The following is a 12182-nucleotide window of genomic DNA, read 5'->3' as shown; positions in this document are numbered from 1 at the left end:
TTATATAGATATACAGATGATATATGTTTATATATGTATGTATATATATATATTCACTGAAAAAACCATAGGCTATAGACCATATATAGTTAGGAATTAGCATTTACAAAACCTTGAAAATTCACTGAAAAAACCATAGGTTATAGACCATATATAGTTAGGAATTCGCATTTACAAAACCTTATTTTACTCACACAAAACCATTGAAATTCCATATATAGTTAGTTGCACTAACTATATATCGCGCACCCGCAATCCACTGCTGATGATGTCACATATTACATCATTCATGACATGGTCAGTGACATCACTGATGACATCACTGATGACATCTCAAATGACATCACTGATGACATCACTGATGACATCTCATTTGACATTACTGATCACATCACTGATGATATCATTCATGTGATAATACGATGAACCTCTTCAGACTCTAATATAACCTTAGATACAATCAGTGTAAACAGACACTCACAGACTGTCACTCATCCATGGAGTTACTCACACACCTAGTCAGTCATGCAAAGAATCAATCACACCTCCATTTCCTCAACTATACAGTTATACAAACTTTACTTATTCAAACATATACTAACACATATTTACTCTCTTATACAATCCCTGATACAAGTTCACAATGATCCATACAGCCACTCACACATTCACTGGCTCTTATGCACAGTTATTTATATATGTCAACTCTCACATGTACTGTGTTTTACATATGTACTTACTTTGACATGTAGCACTGAGATATCCATTCACTCACCAATACACTCATGCACACAGTCAACCGCCCATACAGCTGTTTCCACATGCACTTTTGAAACCATACATCTAGTGAATCAACTGCTCACACATCTATGCACAGAGTCATACACCTCCCAGCCACCCACACACACACTCAGTCTCCCATACAAATACTTGGGCAACTAATCAATAACCCATATAGTTACTCATATAGCTACTTATCAACACATGCAACAGTTTACAGAACAACAGACATAATGATGCACAAATTAAGACAGTTTAGCCACTAACCCATGCACTCAGTGAGACACATTTAATCACTCACTCATACAGTCAGTCATGCACCTACTAAATCCTTCATCCAGACACTCATACATCCACTCATTCTTCAATATGTAAGACATATTTTAACTTTACAGAAACATACAGTCACTGGATGTTGTCATCAGTGATGTCATCAGTGATGTCATTTGAGATGTCATCAGTGATGTCATCAGTGATGTCACTGACCATGTCATGAATGATGTAATATGTGACATCATCAGCAGTGGATTGCGGGTGCGCGATATATAGTTAGTGCAACTAACTATATATGGAATTTCAATGGTTTTGCGTGAGTAAAATAAGGTTTTGTAAATGCGAATTCCTAACTATATATGGTCTATAACCTATGGTTTTTTCAGTGAATATATATATATATATATATATATATATATATATATATATATATATATATATATATACATACATATACTTAGAGGGCCTTTCAGTTAGCCCTCCTTTGCCATTGGTCCATATGAGCATGATTTACATGCATTACCATTTATTACAGCATATAGCATTGGGCAGTGGCTCAGCTTACTTTAGCCACTGGCTTGCTTGCCCTGTGAGTGACGGCACTTGTTGTAACCCATGTCCACATCCACCTCAAAATAAGAGGTTTCAATCCATAGATTGCTTTCTCTTTCTATTTTTTCTCTTTTCATTTTTAGAGTACGCTACAGCTCCTCAGACAGTGTTTTTGGGCTGCTTGCTTGTTACTGCGCAGGAACTGGCACTAAACCAGTCGATCATAATGGAATGGTACTGTGCATCGAGTGTCATTGTTACCATTCCATAATTGCCAGCACATTAGTTCTAAATGTGATATCCATGCTGAAAGGTTTAAACTAAGAAACACTATGTACAATACCATTGCAAGACAGCCACCCACTGCTATGTTTAATTTTTATTGGTTATTGCACGCTCATGCCCACTATGGCATGCATGTTTTCTTTTTTCCTACTTTCAGTGCTACTTTTGTGCTTGTGTAAGTGGATTAATGCAAAAATTAGTTAGCGGGGAGATTTATGGATGCAAGAGTACTAGGATCAGTGACAGGGTACATAATTGATGAATATCTGAGTGCTTAAACCCATCAATGACAATAGAAGATCCATTCTCCTTTATAAGCTGGGCCTTTTGGCATTGCTAGTGCTTGTTTTTTTTAATACAAATAAACTGCACATCCCCTTCCAGTTTGGTAAGTGTAATTCTGAATGTGAAAATCCACGAACTAATGCAGAGAACTAGTAGGCCAAGTGTGCCTTGTTTGTAATGCCAATTCAACTATTGGAAAATGTGGATTTGTGAGACTATGATACATAATTGGCTCATTAATTCAAATTTTGTTTATTAGAATGAGGTTCTGGGTAATTTTTGGAGACGGTACCTACAGAAGAGCAACCAAGCATTTACAAAGAAACCTTACTATGAAAGGAACAGACAAACAGCAGTAAGTATAGTCATGATATTCTATGCATTGATGATTCTCAGTAATAAATTTCAGATAGCAAGCGGAGTGCCAGTTACCTTGAAGCACAGTTCAATACATTGTGACAACACAGAATGATAACTGCATTGTAAAATAATGACACCCAATCAGAGAGATACCACGGCCACGTGGTAAAAAGTACAGTAAACGACCAGGGCACCCCGTGCTAAAGGTGGGAGTACTGTACTGGACGGGTGCGTCCAGAACTATTCGAGGCGACCTGGGAGGGAAAATAAGAATGAGGTCAGAGAGAGATAATAAGGGGCTACTGCGGTCAGCATCGGGTGGACGGGATGGCTCTCACCTGAGTCATAAGGTCAGAAGACTCATCCGGTCCGCGCGTCCATGTAGCGAGTTCCGGGTAATGGACGTGTCCCGGCGCCCCTCCCTTCTCTGCGGCCGCACTCACCGGTACTTGGACGCTGCAGCTCTTCCTCACCCGGTCCCGCTTCTTGAGGCCGGGTGCTCTCACGGGCGGCGGCGGGGCTCCTCTTCCACCATGGAGCTCTGCCGGTGGGTGCAGCTGCTTCTCCTTGTCCGTGCTGGGGGGGCGGTACTTCGCTGCAGCTCTTCCTCACCCGGTCCCGCTTCTTGAGGCCGGGTGCTCTCACGGGCGGCGGCGGGGCTCCTCTTCCACCATGGAGCCCTGCCGGTGGGTGCAGCTGCTTCTCCTTGTCTGCGCTGGGGTGGCTGGACTTCCGGGTCGCCCCCTCAGCTTCTGGGTCGTCGCGGGCAGCGCTGCGGCCCGTCTCAGCTACTGCAGGCGGGAAGTGAATTCACCGAGGGGTGGGCTCCCTCGAGGTGAAAATAAACAATAGCGGCAAGGTCCCTGGGCGCCTGCCAGGGGAGAATTTAATTACAAAAAAGCGAGGTGAGCACTCGCTAGGGCAGAAAAGCGCTATGAAGCGCTCGGGGTGTTTTTCACGAAACTCCCCGGCCCTGAGCAGGAAGGCGGGTGCCGGCTCAATGCCGGACCAGATTCGAGGGCGTTCCCGAGGGCTTTTGGCTGACGTAGCGTGACGTCGCCAAAAGCGAAAAATTCTCGGGAACGCCCCCGAATCTGGTCCGGGATTGACGGACAGAGCCGTCTCCCAATGGCTAGCCTCCATTTATGGAGCTAGCCAGTGGGAGAGTGGGGCGGGTCCCTGTTCCACACTCTAACTCATAAGGTTTTTTAGCGCATGCGCACTTCTTGCGCATCGCTAGGCAAAACCTAAAAAAGAGGGGAACCTGTTTATCAAAATAATTTAGAAAATTTGACAAAATGCTTCAGGGAAAAAGTAAGAGGAGAAAAAGGAGAAGGGCTAAATGGAGAGCAGGGTCTGGTTAAGAGGTATTGGAGTATAGTCTGTGTTAGTGGTATTAGGATATAGTCAATTTAAAGGCACTAAGCTGTTGACCGGGCTAGCGATATTGGAGAAGAGACAGAAAACCAGGGTAGATGTAAGGCCTGGCATCCTTGGCGTGGTATTTCCCCCGATCTTTTGCCTTCACTCCGTGATTTTTTGCAGAACTTGTTTTTGTTGGCATTAGGCTCTGTGCTCTATATCTCTGCTAACCATTGGCAACATGCCTGTACCTCTCCTTTAAACATGGTAATATTGTCATTCATCTAATTGGCTCATTTAATTTACCCAAGTCCCTAGTAAAGTAGGCCTTAAAGGCTCATAAGGCATGATATTTTAAAAGTAGGACACGCTGGTTTAAATTTTACATGTCCTGACAGTGAAAAACCTTTATAGTCATTTTTCAGTATTGTAAGGCAATCTTTCCTTAGAATAACAGAGAGTTACATTACTACACATATTACGTGCTAAATTCAGTTTGGGGCCACATAGGGAAATGCTCTTTACACTCAAATGAATTGTAATTTAAAATCATCTTTAATGGTAAAGTCAAATTTTGTTACAATTTTGAAAATGCCTCTTTTAGAAAAGTCAATGAAAGCATTCTGCCATTCCGACGTTGTCTCCCTCTGCACTCCCAATTTTTCCCCTGGCGTTTTACATAATTTTAAAGACTTCTGTTCCCAAATCAATCTAAGTTAAACCAACCAAAGTCAAAAGTAATTTTTTGTTTATTTGATTTGTTTGTTCACGTTCATTCAAATTATTTCCTTTAAAGTTTTCTAAATGAAATAAGGAAAGCTTTGATACATATAGGTTAAAAATCTATGTCCGGTCCGGAGGCTTAGATTATGCTTATCTTGGTCATTTTATTACTCAGCAGCCTTAACCAAACATTGTAATCGAAGATACAAATCCCAGGAGTCTTTGCAACAAGTCAACAGAACAACCATAGAGAATGTCCCATTTAAGCGGCATCAAGGAACAGCACTTCCTCTGTCTTCGCTGCTAAGAAGCTAGATACGTGCCTTTCTTTATGCCTTATGTGCATGCCTTGGCGATTCACTAATATGTTTTGTTTGGCTTTGATACTGTAATTTCTTTACTGAGTGTTAAAACGTCTCACAGTGCACTACAGTAGCCCACAACTGTCACGGAGGTCATCGGGTGAGAGATCAAACTGCATTGTTTCACGCAGTTCTTTTGTAATTTGATTCATGTTGAGTGTTGTAAATGAAGTAGAAACTCCAGTGTGGTAAGTAACTGAAGTTTAGTGGAGCACAAACAGCAGTCTACCTAACACTTGCTGGCCAGGCACAAACTGACCATAACAGAATTCTACATGAGTCGGAGCCATCTAGATTCTGGAATGCAAGGTAGGAACATAGAGAACAAGAACCATAGAGCTATACATAGTAAGCATTATACAACACATCTTCCCTCTTAATACAGAAAAATAAATATAAAGAATAACAATTGTCAATGAAGAAAAGAATAAAGAAATTAATCACTCCAAAAATCATTCAAGTACAAAGGTGGTCTACGGTACCTTGAACGTCTGACATTACCAGGATTGAACACAGTACTAGAAATGGAAAGATTGGAAGTATTGTAAGAACCACTACTACAAGGTAGAGAATCTGTAGCATCACCACCTCCATCACTCTGCCTGGGAACAGGCTATGAATGAGAACTAGTAGAATCTTCCAATGAAGTAAACATATGACCACTATTCCTCCCATTAGTTAATTTTTTTCCAAAAGACGAATTGAAAGAAAGAGTTTTGCCGTCTTTCCTTCTCTGATATAAAGCCACCCTCCTGAAATTCCATCTTTCACCATTAGTCAAAGAAACATATTGTGGAAAAACATTTTTTACAGTAAAAGGTCCTCTAAACTTGGATAACCCACTGGTGATTCTCCCTGGTTTCACCTTTACTAGATCACCTTTTTCAATTTTCGAAAAAACAAATCTGTGAACTACTAACATCATTATAATGATCTTCATTAGATAATACATTTTTCAGCCATGATGGTGTTAACTTGGCACTCGGAACTCTGCCTCGCATAATTTCAAAAGGCGATTTGTCTTTGAAACCATGAAAAGTGGTACGATATGCATTTACCATATCTTGCACCAAATCATTAACTGGAGTACCTTGTGTGAGAGCCATTTGGATAGTTCCTTTCACAAGTCTGTTTATGCGCTCACACACACCATTACCCTGTGGGTTATAGAGAGAAGTTCTATGATGTGTAATACCAGAATTACTCTAAAAGGAACACATAGTGTGAGAAACCAACTGTGTGGCATTATCGGTAATGATAACACAAGGAAAACCTTGTTGAAATAAGGACCTTAAGTGCTGAATAGTTGTCTCAATGGTAATGTCTTTTAGAAATTCTACAGAAAGCCATTTACTGAATAAATCAATGGAAGCTATGGCAAACCGCTGCGACAACTTCCCCATTGGGGCCAATAAAATCAATGCATAAGGGGTGCCAAGGTGAATCAGGATGGGATCATTTTCCCATGTTTGAGCCCAGAGCAACCTTCAACCTTTTTTCGCTTTCTTTACAAAAAGAACATGACTCAACCCAAGAGGAAACCTGAGAATCCAACCCAGGCCACCAGAAATTAGCCTTTAGCCGCTGTTGTGTTAAAAAATGACCAAGATGGCCTTCAAGTCAAGTCAAGTCAGAGAATTTATATAGCGCACTACATACCCAGAGGGTCTCAAGGCGCTTAGAAAGGGGAGGAGGATTACTTGTCAAATATCCACGTTTTAAGTTGCTTTCTGAATGCTAGGTGGTTCTGGGTAAGGCGAAGGTGAGCGGGGAGTGAGTTCCATGTTTTAGCAGCCAGGTATGAGAAGGATCTGCCTCCCATGGTGGTCTTGTTGATGCGAGGTACAGTGGCGAGGGCTTGGTTGGAAGAACGTAGTTGGCGGGAGGGGGTGTAGAAGGACAGTCGAGAGTTGAGGCAATCTGGTCCGATGTCATAGAGTGATTTGTGTGCGTGGGTTAGCAGTCGGAAAGTGATCCTCTTATTGACGGGTAGCCAGTGGAGGTCTTTAAGGTGACCAGAGATGTGTTCGTTGAGTGGAATGTCTAGTATGATCCTGGCTGAGGCGTTTTGGATTCGTTGGAGTTTCTTCTGGAGTTTAGCGGTAGTGCCTGCGTAGAGGGTGTTTCCGTAGTCCAGTCGGCTCGTGACCAGAGCATGGGTGACTGTTTTCCTTGTTTCGGTGGGGATCCAGCAAAATGTTTTTCTGAGCATGCGAAGAATGTTGAAGCAGGAAGAGGATACGGCGCTGACTTGTCTGTTCATTGAGAGTGAAGAATCCAGGATGACGCCTAGGTTCCATGCGTGGTCTGTCGGGATGGGTGCTTTTCCAAGGGCTTCCGGCCACCAGGAGTCGTCCCATGCAGAGGGGGATGTACCTAAGATGAGGACTTCTGTTTTGTCTGAGTTCAGTTTCAGACGGCTTTGTTTCATCCATTCGGCAACTTCTTTCATTCCTTCGTGTAGGTTAGTTTTGGCGGTGCTGGGGTCATTGGTGAGAGAGAGGATAAGTTGAGTGTCATCCGCGTAAGAGATGATGTTGAGGTTGTGTTGGCGGGCGATGGCCGCGAGGGGGCTCATGTATACGTTGAAGAGGGTGGGGCTGAGTGAGGATCCTTGTGGTACGCCACAGATGACTTCAGTGGCCTTGGACTTGAATGGTGGGAGGCGGACTCTCTGGGTTCTTCTGGTGAGGAACGAGGTGATCCATTCAAGTGCTTTTCCTTGGATTCCGATGTTATTGAGGCGTTGTAGAAGGGTGCTGTGGCAGACTGTGTTGAATGCTGCAGAGAGGTCGAGGAGGATGAGGGCGACTGTGTCTCCATTGTCCAGTAGAGTTCGAATGTCGTCTGTTGCTGCGATGAGGGCGGTCTCAGTGCTGTGTTTTGCTCGGAAGCCAGATTGTGAGGAGTCGAGGGATTTGTTGGCTTCGAGGAAGGCGGCGAGCTGGTTGTTGACAGCTTTCTCGATGACTTTGGCCGGGAATGGAAGGAGCGAGATGAGGCGGTAATTTTTGAGTTCGGTGGGGTCCGCTGTGGGTTTTTTCAGAAAGGCGGTGAGTTCAGCGTGTTTCCAGTCTTCCGGGAAGGTGGCGGAGTTGAAGGAGCAGTTGATGACGTCTCGGAGGTGCGGTGCTATGACGGAGTCTGCTTTGTTGAAGATATGGTGAGGACATGGGTCTGTGGGGGATCCTGAGTGGATGGAATTCATCAGGCGGATTGTGTCCTCAGTGGAGATTGGGTTCCAGTCGTTAAGGGTGTTCAAGGGGGGAGAATGTTCAGCAAATGGTAGGGTGGGCTGGTTTCCGGGTTGGTTGTCGAAGCTGTTGTGGATGTCTGCAATCTTGTTGTGGAAGAATGAGGCTAGGGAGTCGCAGAGGGCTTGAGAGGGGGTGATGTCGTTGGAGTTGGCCGAGGGATTGGAAAATTCCTTGACGAAGTTGAAAAGTTCCTTGCTGTTGTGGGCGTTGTTGTCAAGTCGATCCTTGAATGCTGTTTTCTTGGCCTTACGGATTAGTTGGTGGTGAGTGCGGGTGGCGTTTTTGAAGGCGTCCTTGGTGCTAGTGGTTGGGTCTTTTTTCCAGGCCTTTTCAAGGGAGCGGCAGAGTTTCTTGGACTTCTTAAGATCATCGTTGAACCATGAGGCCTTCTTGTTGCCAGGTTTGCTTTGACGTTTTTTCAGTGGTGCTAAGGTGTCGGCGGTGTTGGATAACCATAGGGTGAGGTTGGCGGCGGCTTCGTTTGCGTTAGAAGAGTGGGCTGGGGTGTTTAGAAGGAGCGATGTGGAGATCTGGTCCGTGGTGATTTTGTTCCAGTTTCTTTGCAGAGGTGGTTGGTGGGTTTTGGTTTGTTGTAGGTGAAGTGAACGCAGCTGTGGTCAGTCCAGAGGAGATCCGTAGTGTGGCTGAAGGAGACATGATTGCTGGAGGTGAAGATGGGGTCGAGTGTGTGACCTGCGATGTGGGTGGGGGAAGTGACTAGTTGTTTAAGTCCGAGGTTGGCGAGGTTGTCTAAGAGGGTGGCGGTGTTGCGGTCGTTGATCTTTTCAAGGTGAAAGTTGAGGTCTCCCAGAAGGATGTAGTCTTTGGAGGGGAGCGCGTGTGGGGTGATGAAGTCCGTGATGTCTTCACTGAATTTTGCGCGGGGTCCTGGTGATCTGTAGAGGAGGGTGCCTCTGAGTGTGGTCTTGGGGTCGATGTGGATCTGGAAGTGAAGGTGCGCCAAAGCTATCAGCTTTGGTCTTAGAATTGACGGTGGAACAAATGTTTCTCCACGCATTAAGACATGTTCATTGCACAATGAAAATTCATCAATCACTTTTAAAAATGGTCTGACATTAATACTAACACAGCTCTCTCTCCTGGACCCAACCCTCATTAGTTGAATGACTTCTTTTAATGTGATATCATTTGTCATGGCATCAACCCACTCCTCCTTTGAAAATGAACCTTCACATAAATAAAGAACGTCATCAATCCAGGCAATGTTACCATCAACATTTTCTAGACTGAAGTTCATATTATTTGTTACTTCAGTAGAGGCAGAAATTCTAGACAAACAGTCTGCTTGAAAATTCCTCCACCCCTGTAAATGAGAAATTTCAAAATGGTACTCCTGTAGTTTAGCAGCTAGTCTAGCGAGTCTAGGAGAACCAGAAGTAGCACATCCAGTCGAAAAAATGCAAATAGGTGGTTTGTGATCCGTTTTTAAGTTACATTTTGTACCCCACAAGTAGGCTTCAGAAGTAGTGCGTACCCCATGCTGCCGCCAAAGCCTCCTTCTCGATAACAGAATAGTTTTTCTCAGATGGAGACAGAGTGCGTGAGACAAAAGCAATAGGGCGAACACCTTCCTTGTGTTTCCGTAACAGAACAGCCCCAATACCAGTGGCACTGGCATCGACCATCGGTGTGGAGGTTTTACTAGTATCAAAGGTTCAAGGATTTCAGCATTACAGATGTCTTGCTTTATATTTTTGAAGCAATTTTCGTGTTCACTGCACCTCACAAATTTACAATCTTTCTTAGGGAACTCTCTCAAAGGTATGGGTTTCTCTGAGAACTTTTCAACGAATTTTGAGTAATACTCAATCAGCCCCATAAAGGAGCGCAACTGATCTTTATCTACAGGACTGGAGCAAGACGTATGGCTTCCAGAAGATCTTTCTTTGGTTTTACTCCCTCAGCTGAGATCTCATGCCCTAGATACTCTATATTCTGCACAAGAAAAGAACACTTTTCCCTGTGTAAAGTAAGTCCAGTGTCCCAAATCCTGTGCAAAACATCTTTGAGTACCCGGTTGTGACCAGCTACCGTGTCTCCAAAGAGTAAGATGTCATCTTGGAAGAAAACCACCTTACGTATGCCTTTAAAAATTTCACTTACCATCCTTTGAAACACACTAGCTGCCGAAATTAATCCAAACGGAAGCCGTGTGAATTGGAATATTCCCTCAGAGGTCACAAATGCAGTGAGTTGTTTCGAAGTTTCATGCAGTCTAACCTGATGATATGCACTCTTCAGGTCAAGTTTAGAAAACAACTTAGCCCCCTAAAGAGTAGATACCATTTCACCTATGTTAGGCTAAGGGAAAGTGTCTGCAATTACACATTTGTTCAAAGACCTGAGGTCAACACAAAACGTCAGTTAGCCGACAGATTTTCTCGAAATCACAACCGGAGAAACCCAAGCAGAGGCTTCTACCGGCTCGATCACACCACTTTGTAACATGTCCTCTATCAGAGATTTTACTTCATCCCTAATGGAAAAAGGAATTCTCCTTAATTTGTGTTGTACAGGAACACTATTTTTCCTCAATTTGATAAAATGAGAATACCCTTTCAGTTCCCCTAATTCATCATTAAACACAGACTTGAACTCTTGGAGGATACTCTCAACACGCCCATCCTCAATTACCATGACTTGGTTCCTTGCCCTAGAATTTATAATAATATAAAGGTCATATTGATGTACCAAACCCAAAATGGGTGGACCATCCACTGAAACATAAACTCTTCCAAAGGTAGACCTATTCTCAAAAACAATATCAGAGTCAAAATAACCCATGATGTCAATTTTTTCTCCTTGGAAGCCAGTAGGAGAAATGTCACCAGGTGCAAGTTCCTTTTCCTTCCATATGCTTCTGAACATAACTTGTGGTATGATTGTATATCTAGATCCAGTGTCTACCATCAAGAACACTACATGACCATCAATGTAGAAGAGAGCTTGGAGCCCTCCAGAGGGCACAAGCCCCACGCACAGCTGCATGGCCAGCAGCATTTCCTGATTTCCATTCTCCACAGGGGCAGTGCGAGTGCTAAAGAGGGTAGGTCTGTCTTGACAGTGAGCCCGTCCTTTACATTCTTGGCGTTTCTCAACATGCAACGTGGACGTGGTCTTCCCCTTCCGTTTGTAAATAAAGGAACGCTATTCCTCTGTTCGCTTGCGAGACGAGTGGTCCCAAGCATTCTGCTGATCCAGATAAGATGTTCTACGCCGTGCAGCTCATTTTGACAGTCAGCCCGATTACATTTAAAGGGCGAGTAGAGACAGGTTGCTAACAATCATTGGCCCACATATTTTCAACAAGCATTTGCCGCAGCAATTATTGCTTCTACATAGCTCTTATACGGCTCATTGCTGTTCCTGTACAATTATAATCACTTGTCACCTGGGCATCCCTGGAAGGTGCTTTTGAAGCGATGTGGGAGCCTGTGGAAAAGGAGCAGATGCTTCTCCTCATCCACGAAGAATTTGTGGATGCCACTGATGCATCCCTGGAGAGTGCGGTTCCTCCTCTCTAGCTTCCCTGAGTCGGAGGATCATCAATTTGAGTGTCCAGCGCAGTCTGTTACCCCATTATGGGGAGGGCCTGAGGCTTGCGCTACCTATCGACACTCGTGAAGCCCCCAAGAGCAAAGGCAAAACCAGATCCGCTGCCAAGGCTACAGCAACCTCTCCCCCTTCTGACGCCATTGAGAGACTTTGCCAAGCCTTTGTAAATGGGCGTCTGGACGCCCTGGGTGTGCAGGAAGATTCCCATCCTGGGTATACCCCCCAAAGACGAGTCCTGTTCCGTTCTGGGAACAGATAATAATGCCAGGGGCAACTTTGACACCCCTTAAGGGGATTTGGGTGATAAACCAGGCCTGAGTAGACCCTGGCGACTGGAAGGTGGCGCCAAGAGTACCAGTATTAAGGA

General features: G+C 44.1%; 1 protein-coding gene across 2 annotated transcripts in view; it reads left to right on the top strand.

The window, feature by feature from the left end:
• TAF1B (TATA-box binding protein associated factor, RNA polymerase I subunit B) overlaps positions 1 to 12182 on the top strand; it is a 909612-nt gene that overhangs the window by 164448 nt on the left and 732982 nt on the right. For both annotated transcript variants that reach the window (XM_086926356.1, XM_086926357.1), the window contains exon 5: positions 2435 to 2530. In XM_086926356.1, the coding sequence (XP_086782482.1) occupies positions 2435 to 2530 (96 nt within the window). The remainder of the gene's footprint in view (positions 1 to 2434; positions 2531 to 12182) is intronic.

The sequence above is a fragment of the Lissotriton vulgaris genome, chromosome 6 (genome assembly GCF_964263255.1).
Source record: "Lissotriton vulgaris chromosome 6, aLisVul1.2, whole genome shotgun sequence".
NCBI lineage: Eukaryota > Metazoa > Chordata > Amphibia > Caudata > Salamandridae > Lissotriton > Lissotriton vulgaris.
The sequence above is the reverse complement of the archived record's forward strand: the minus strand, read 5'-3'. Positions and strand labels throughout refer to the sequence as shown.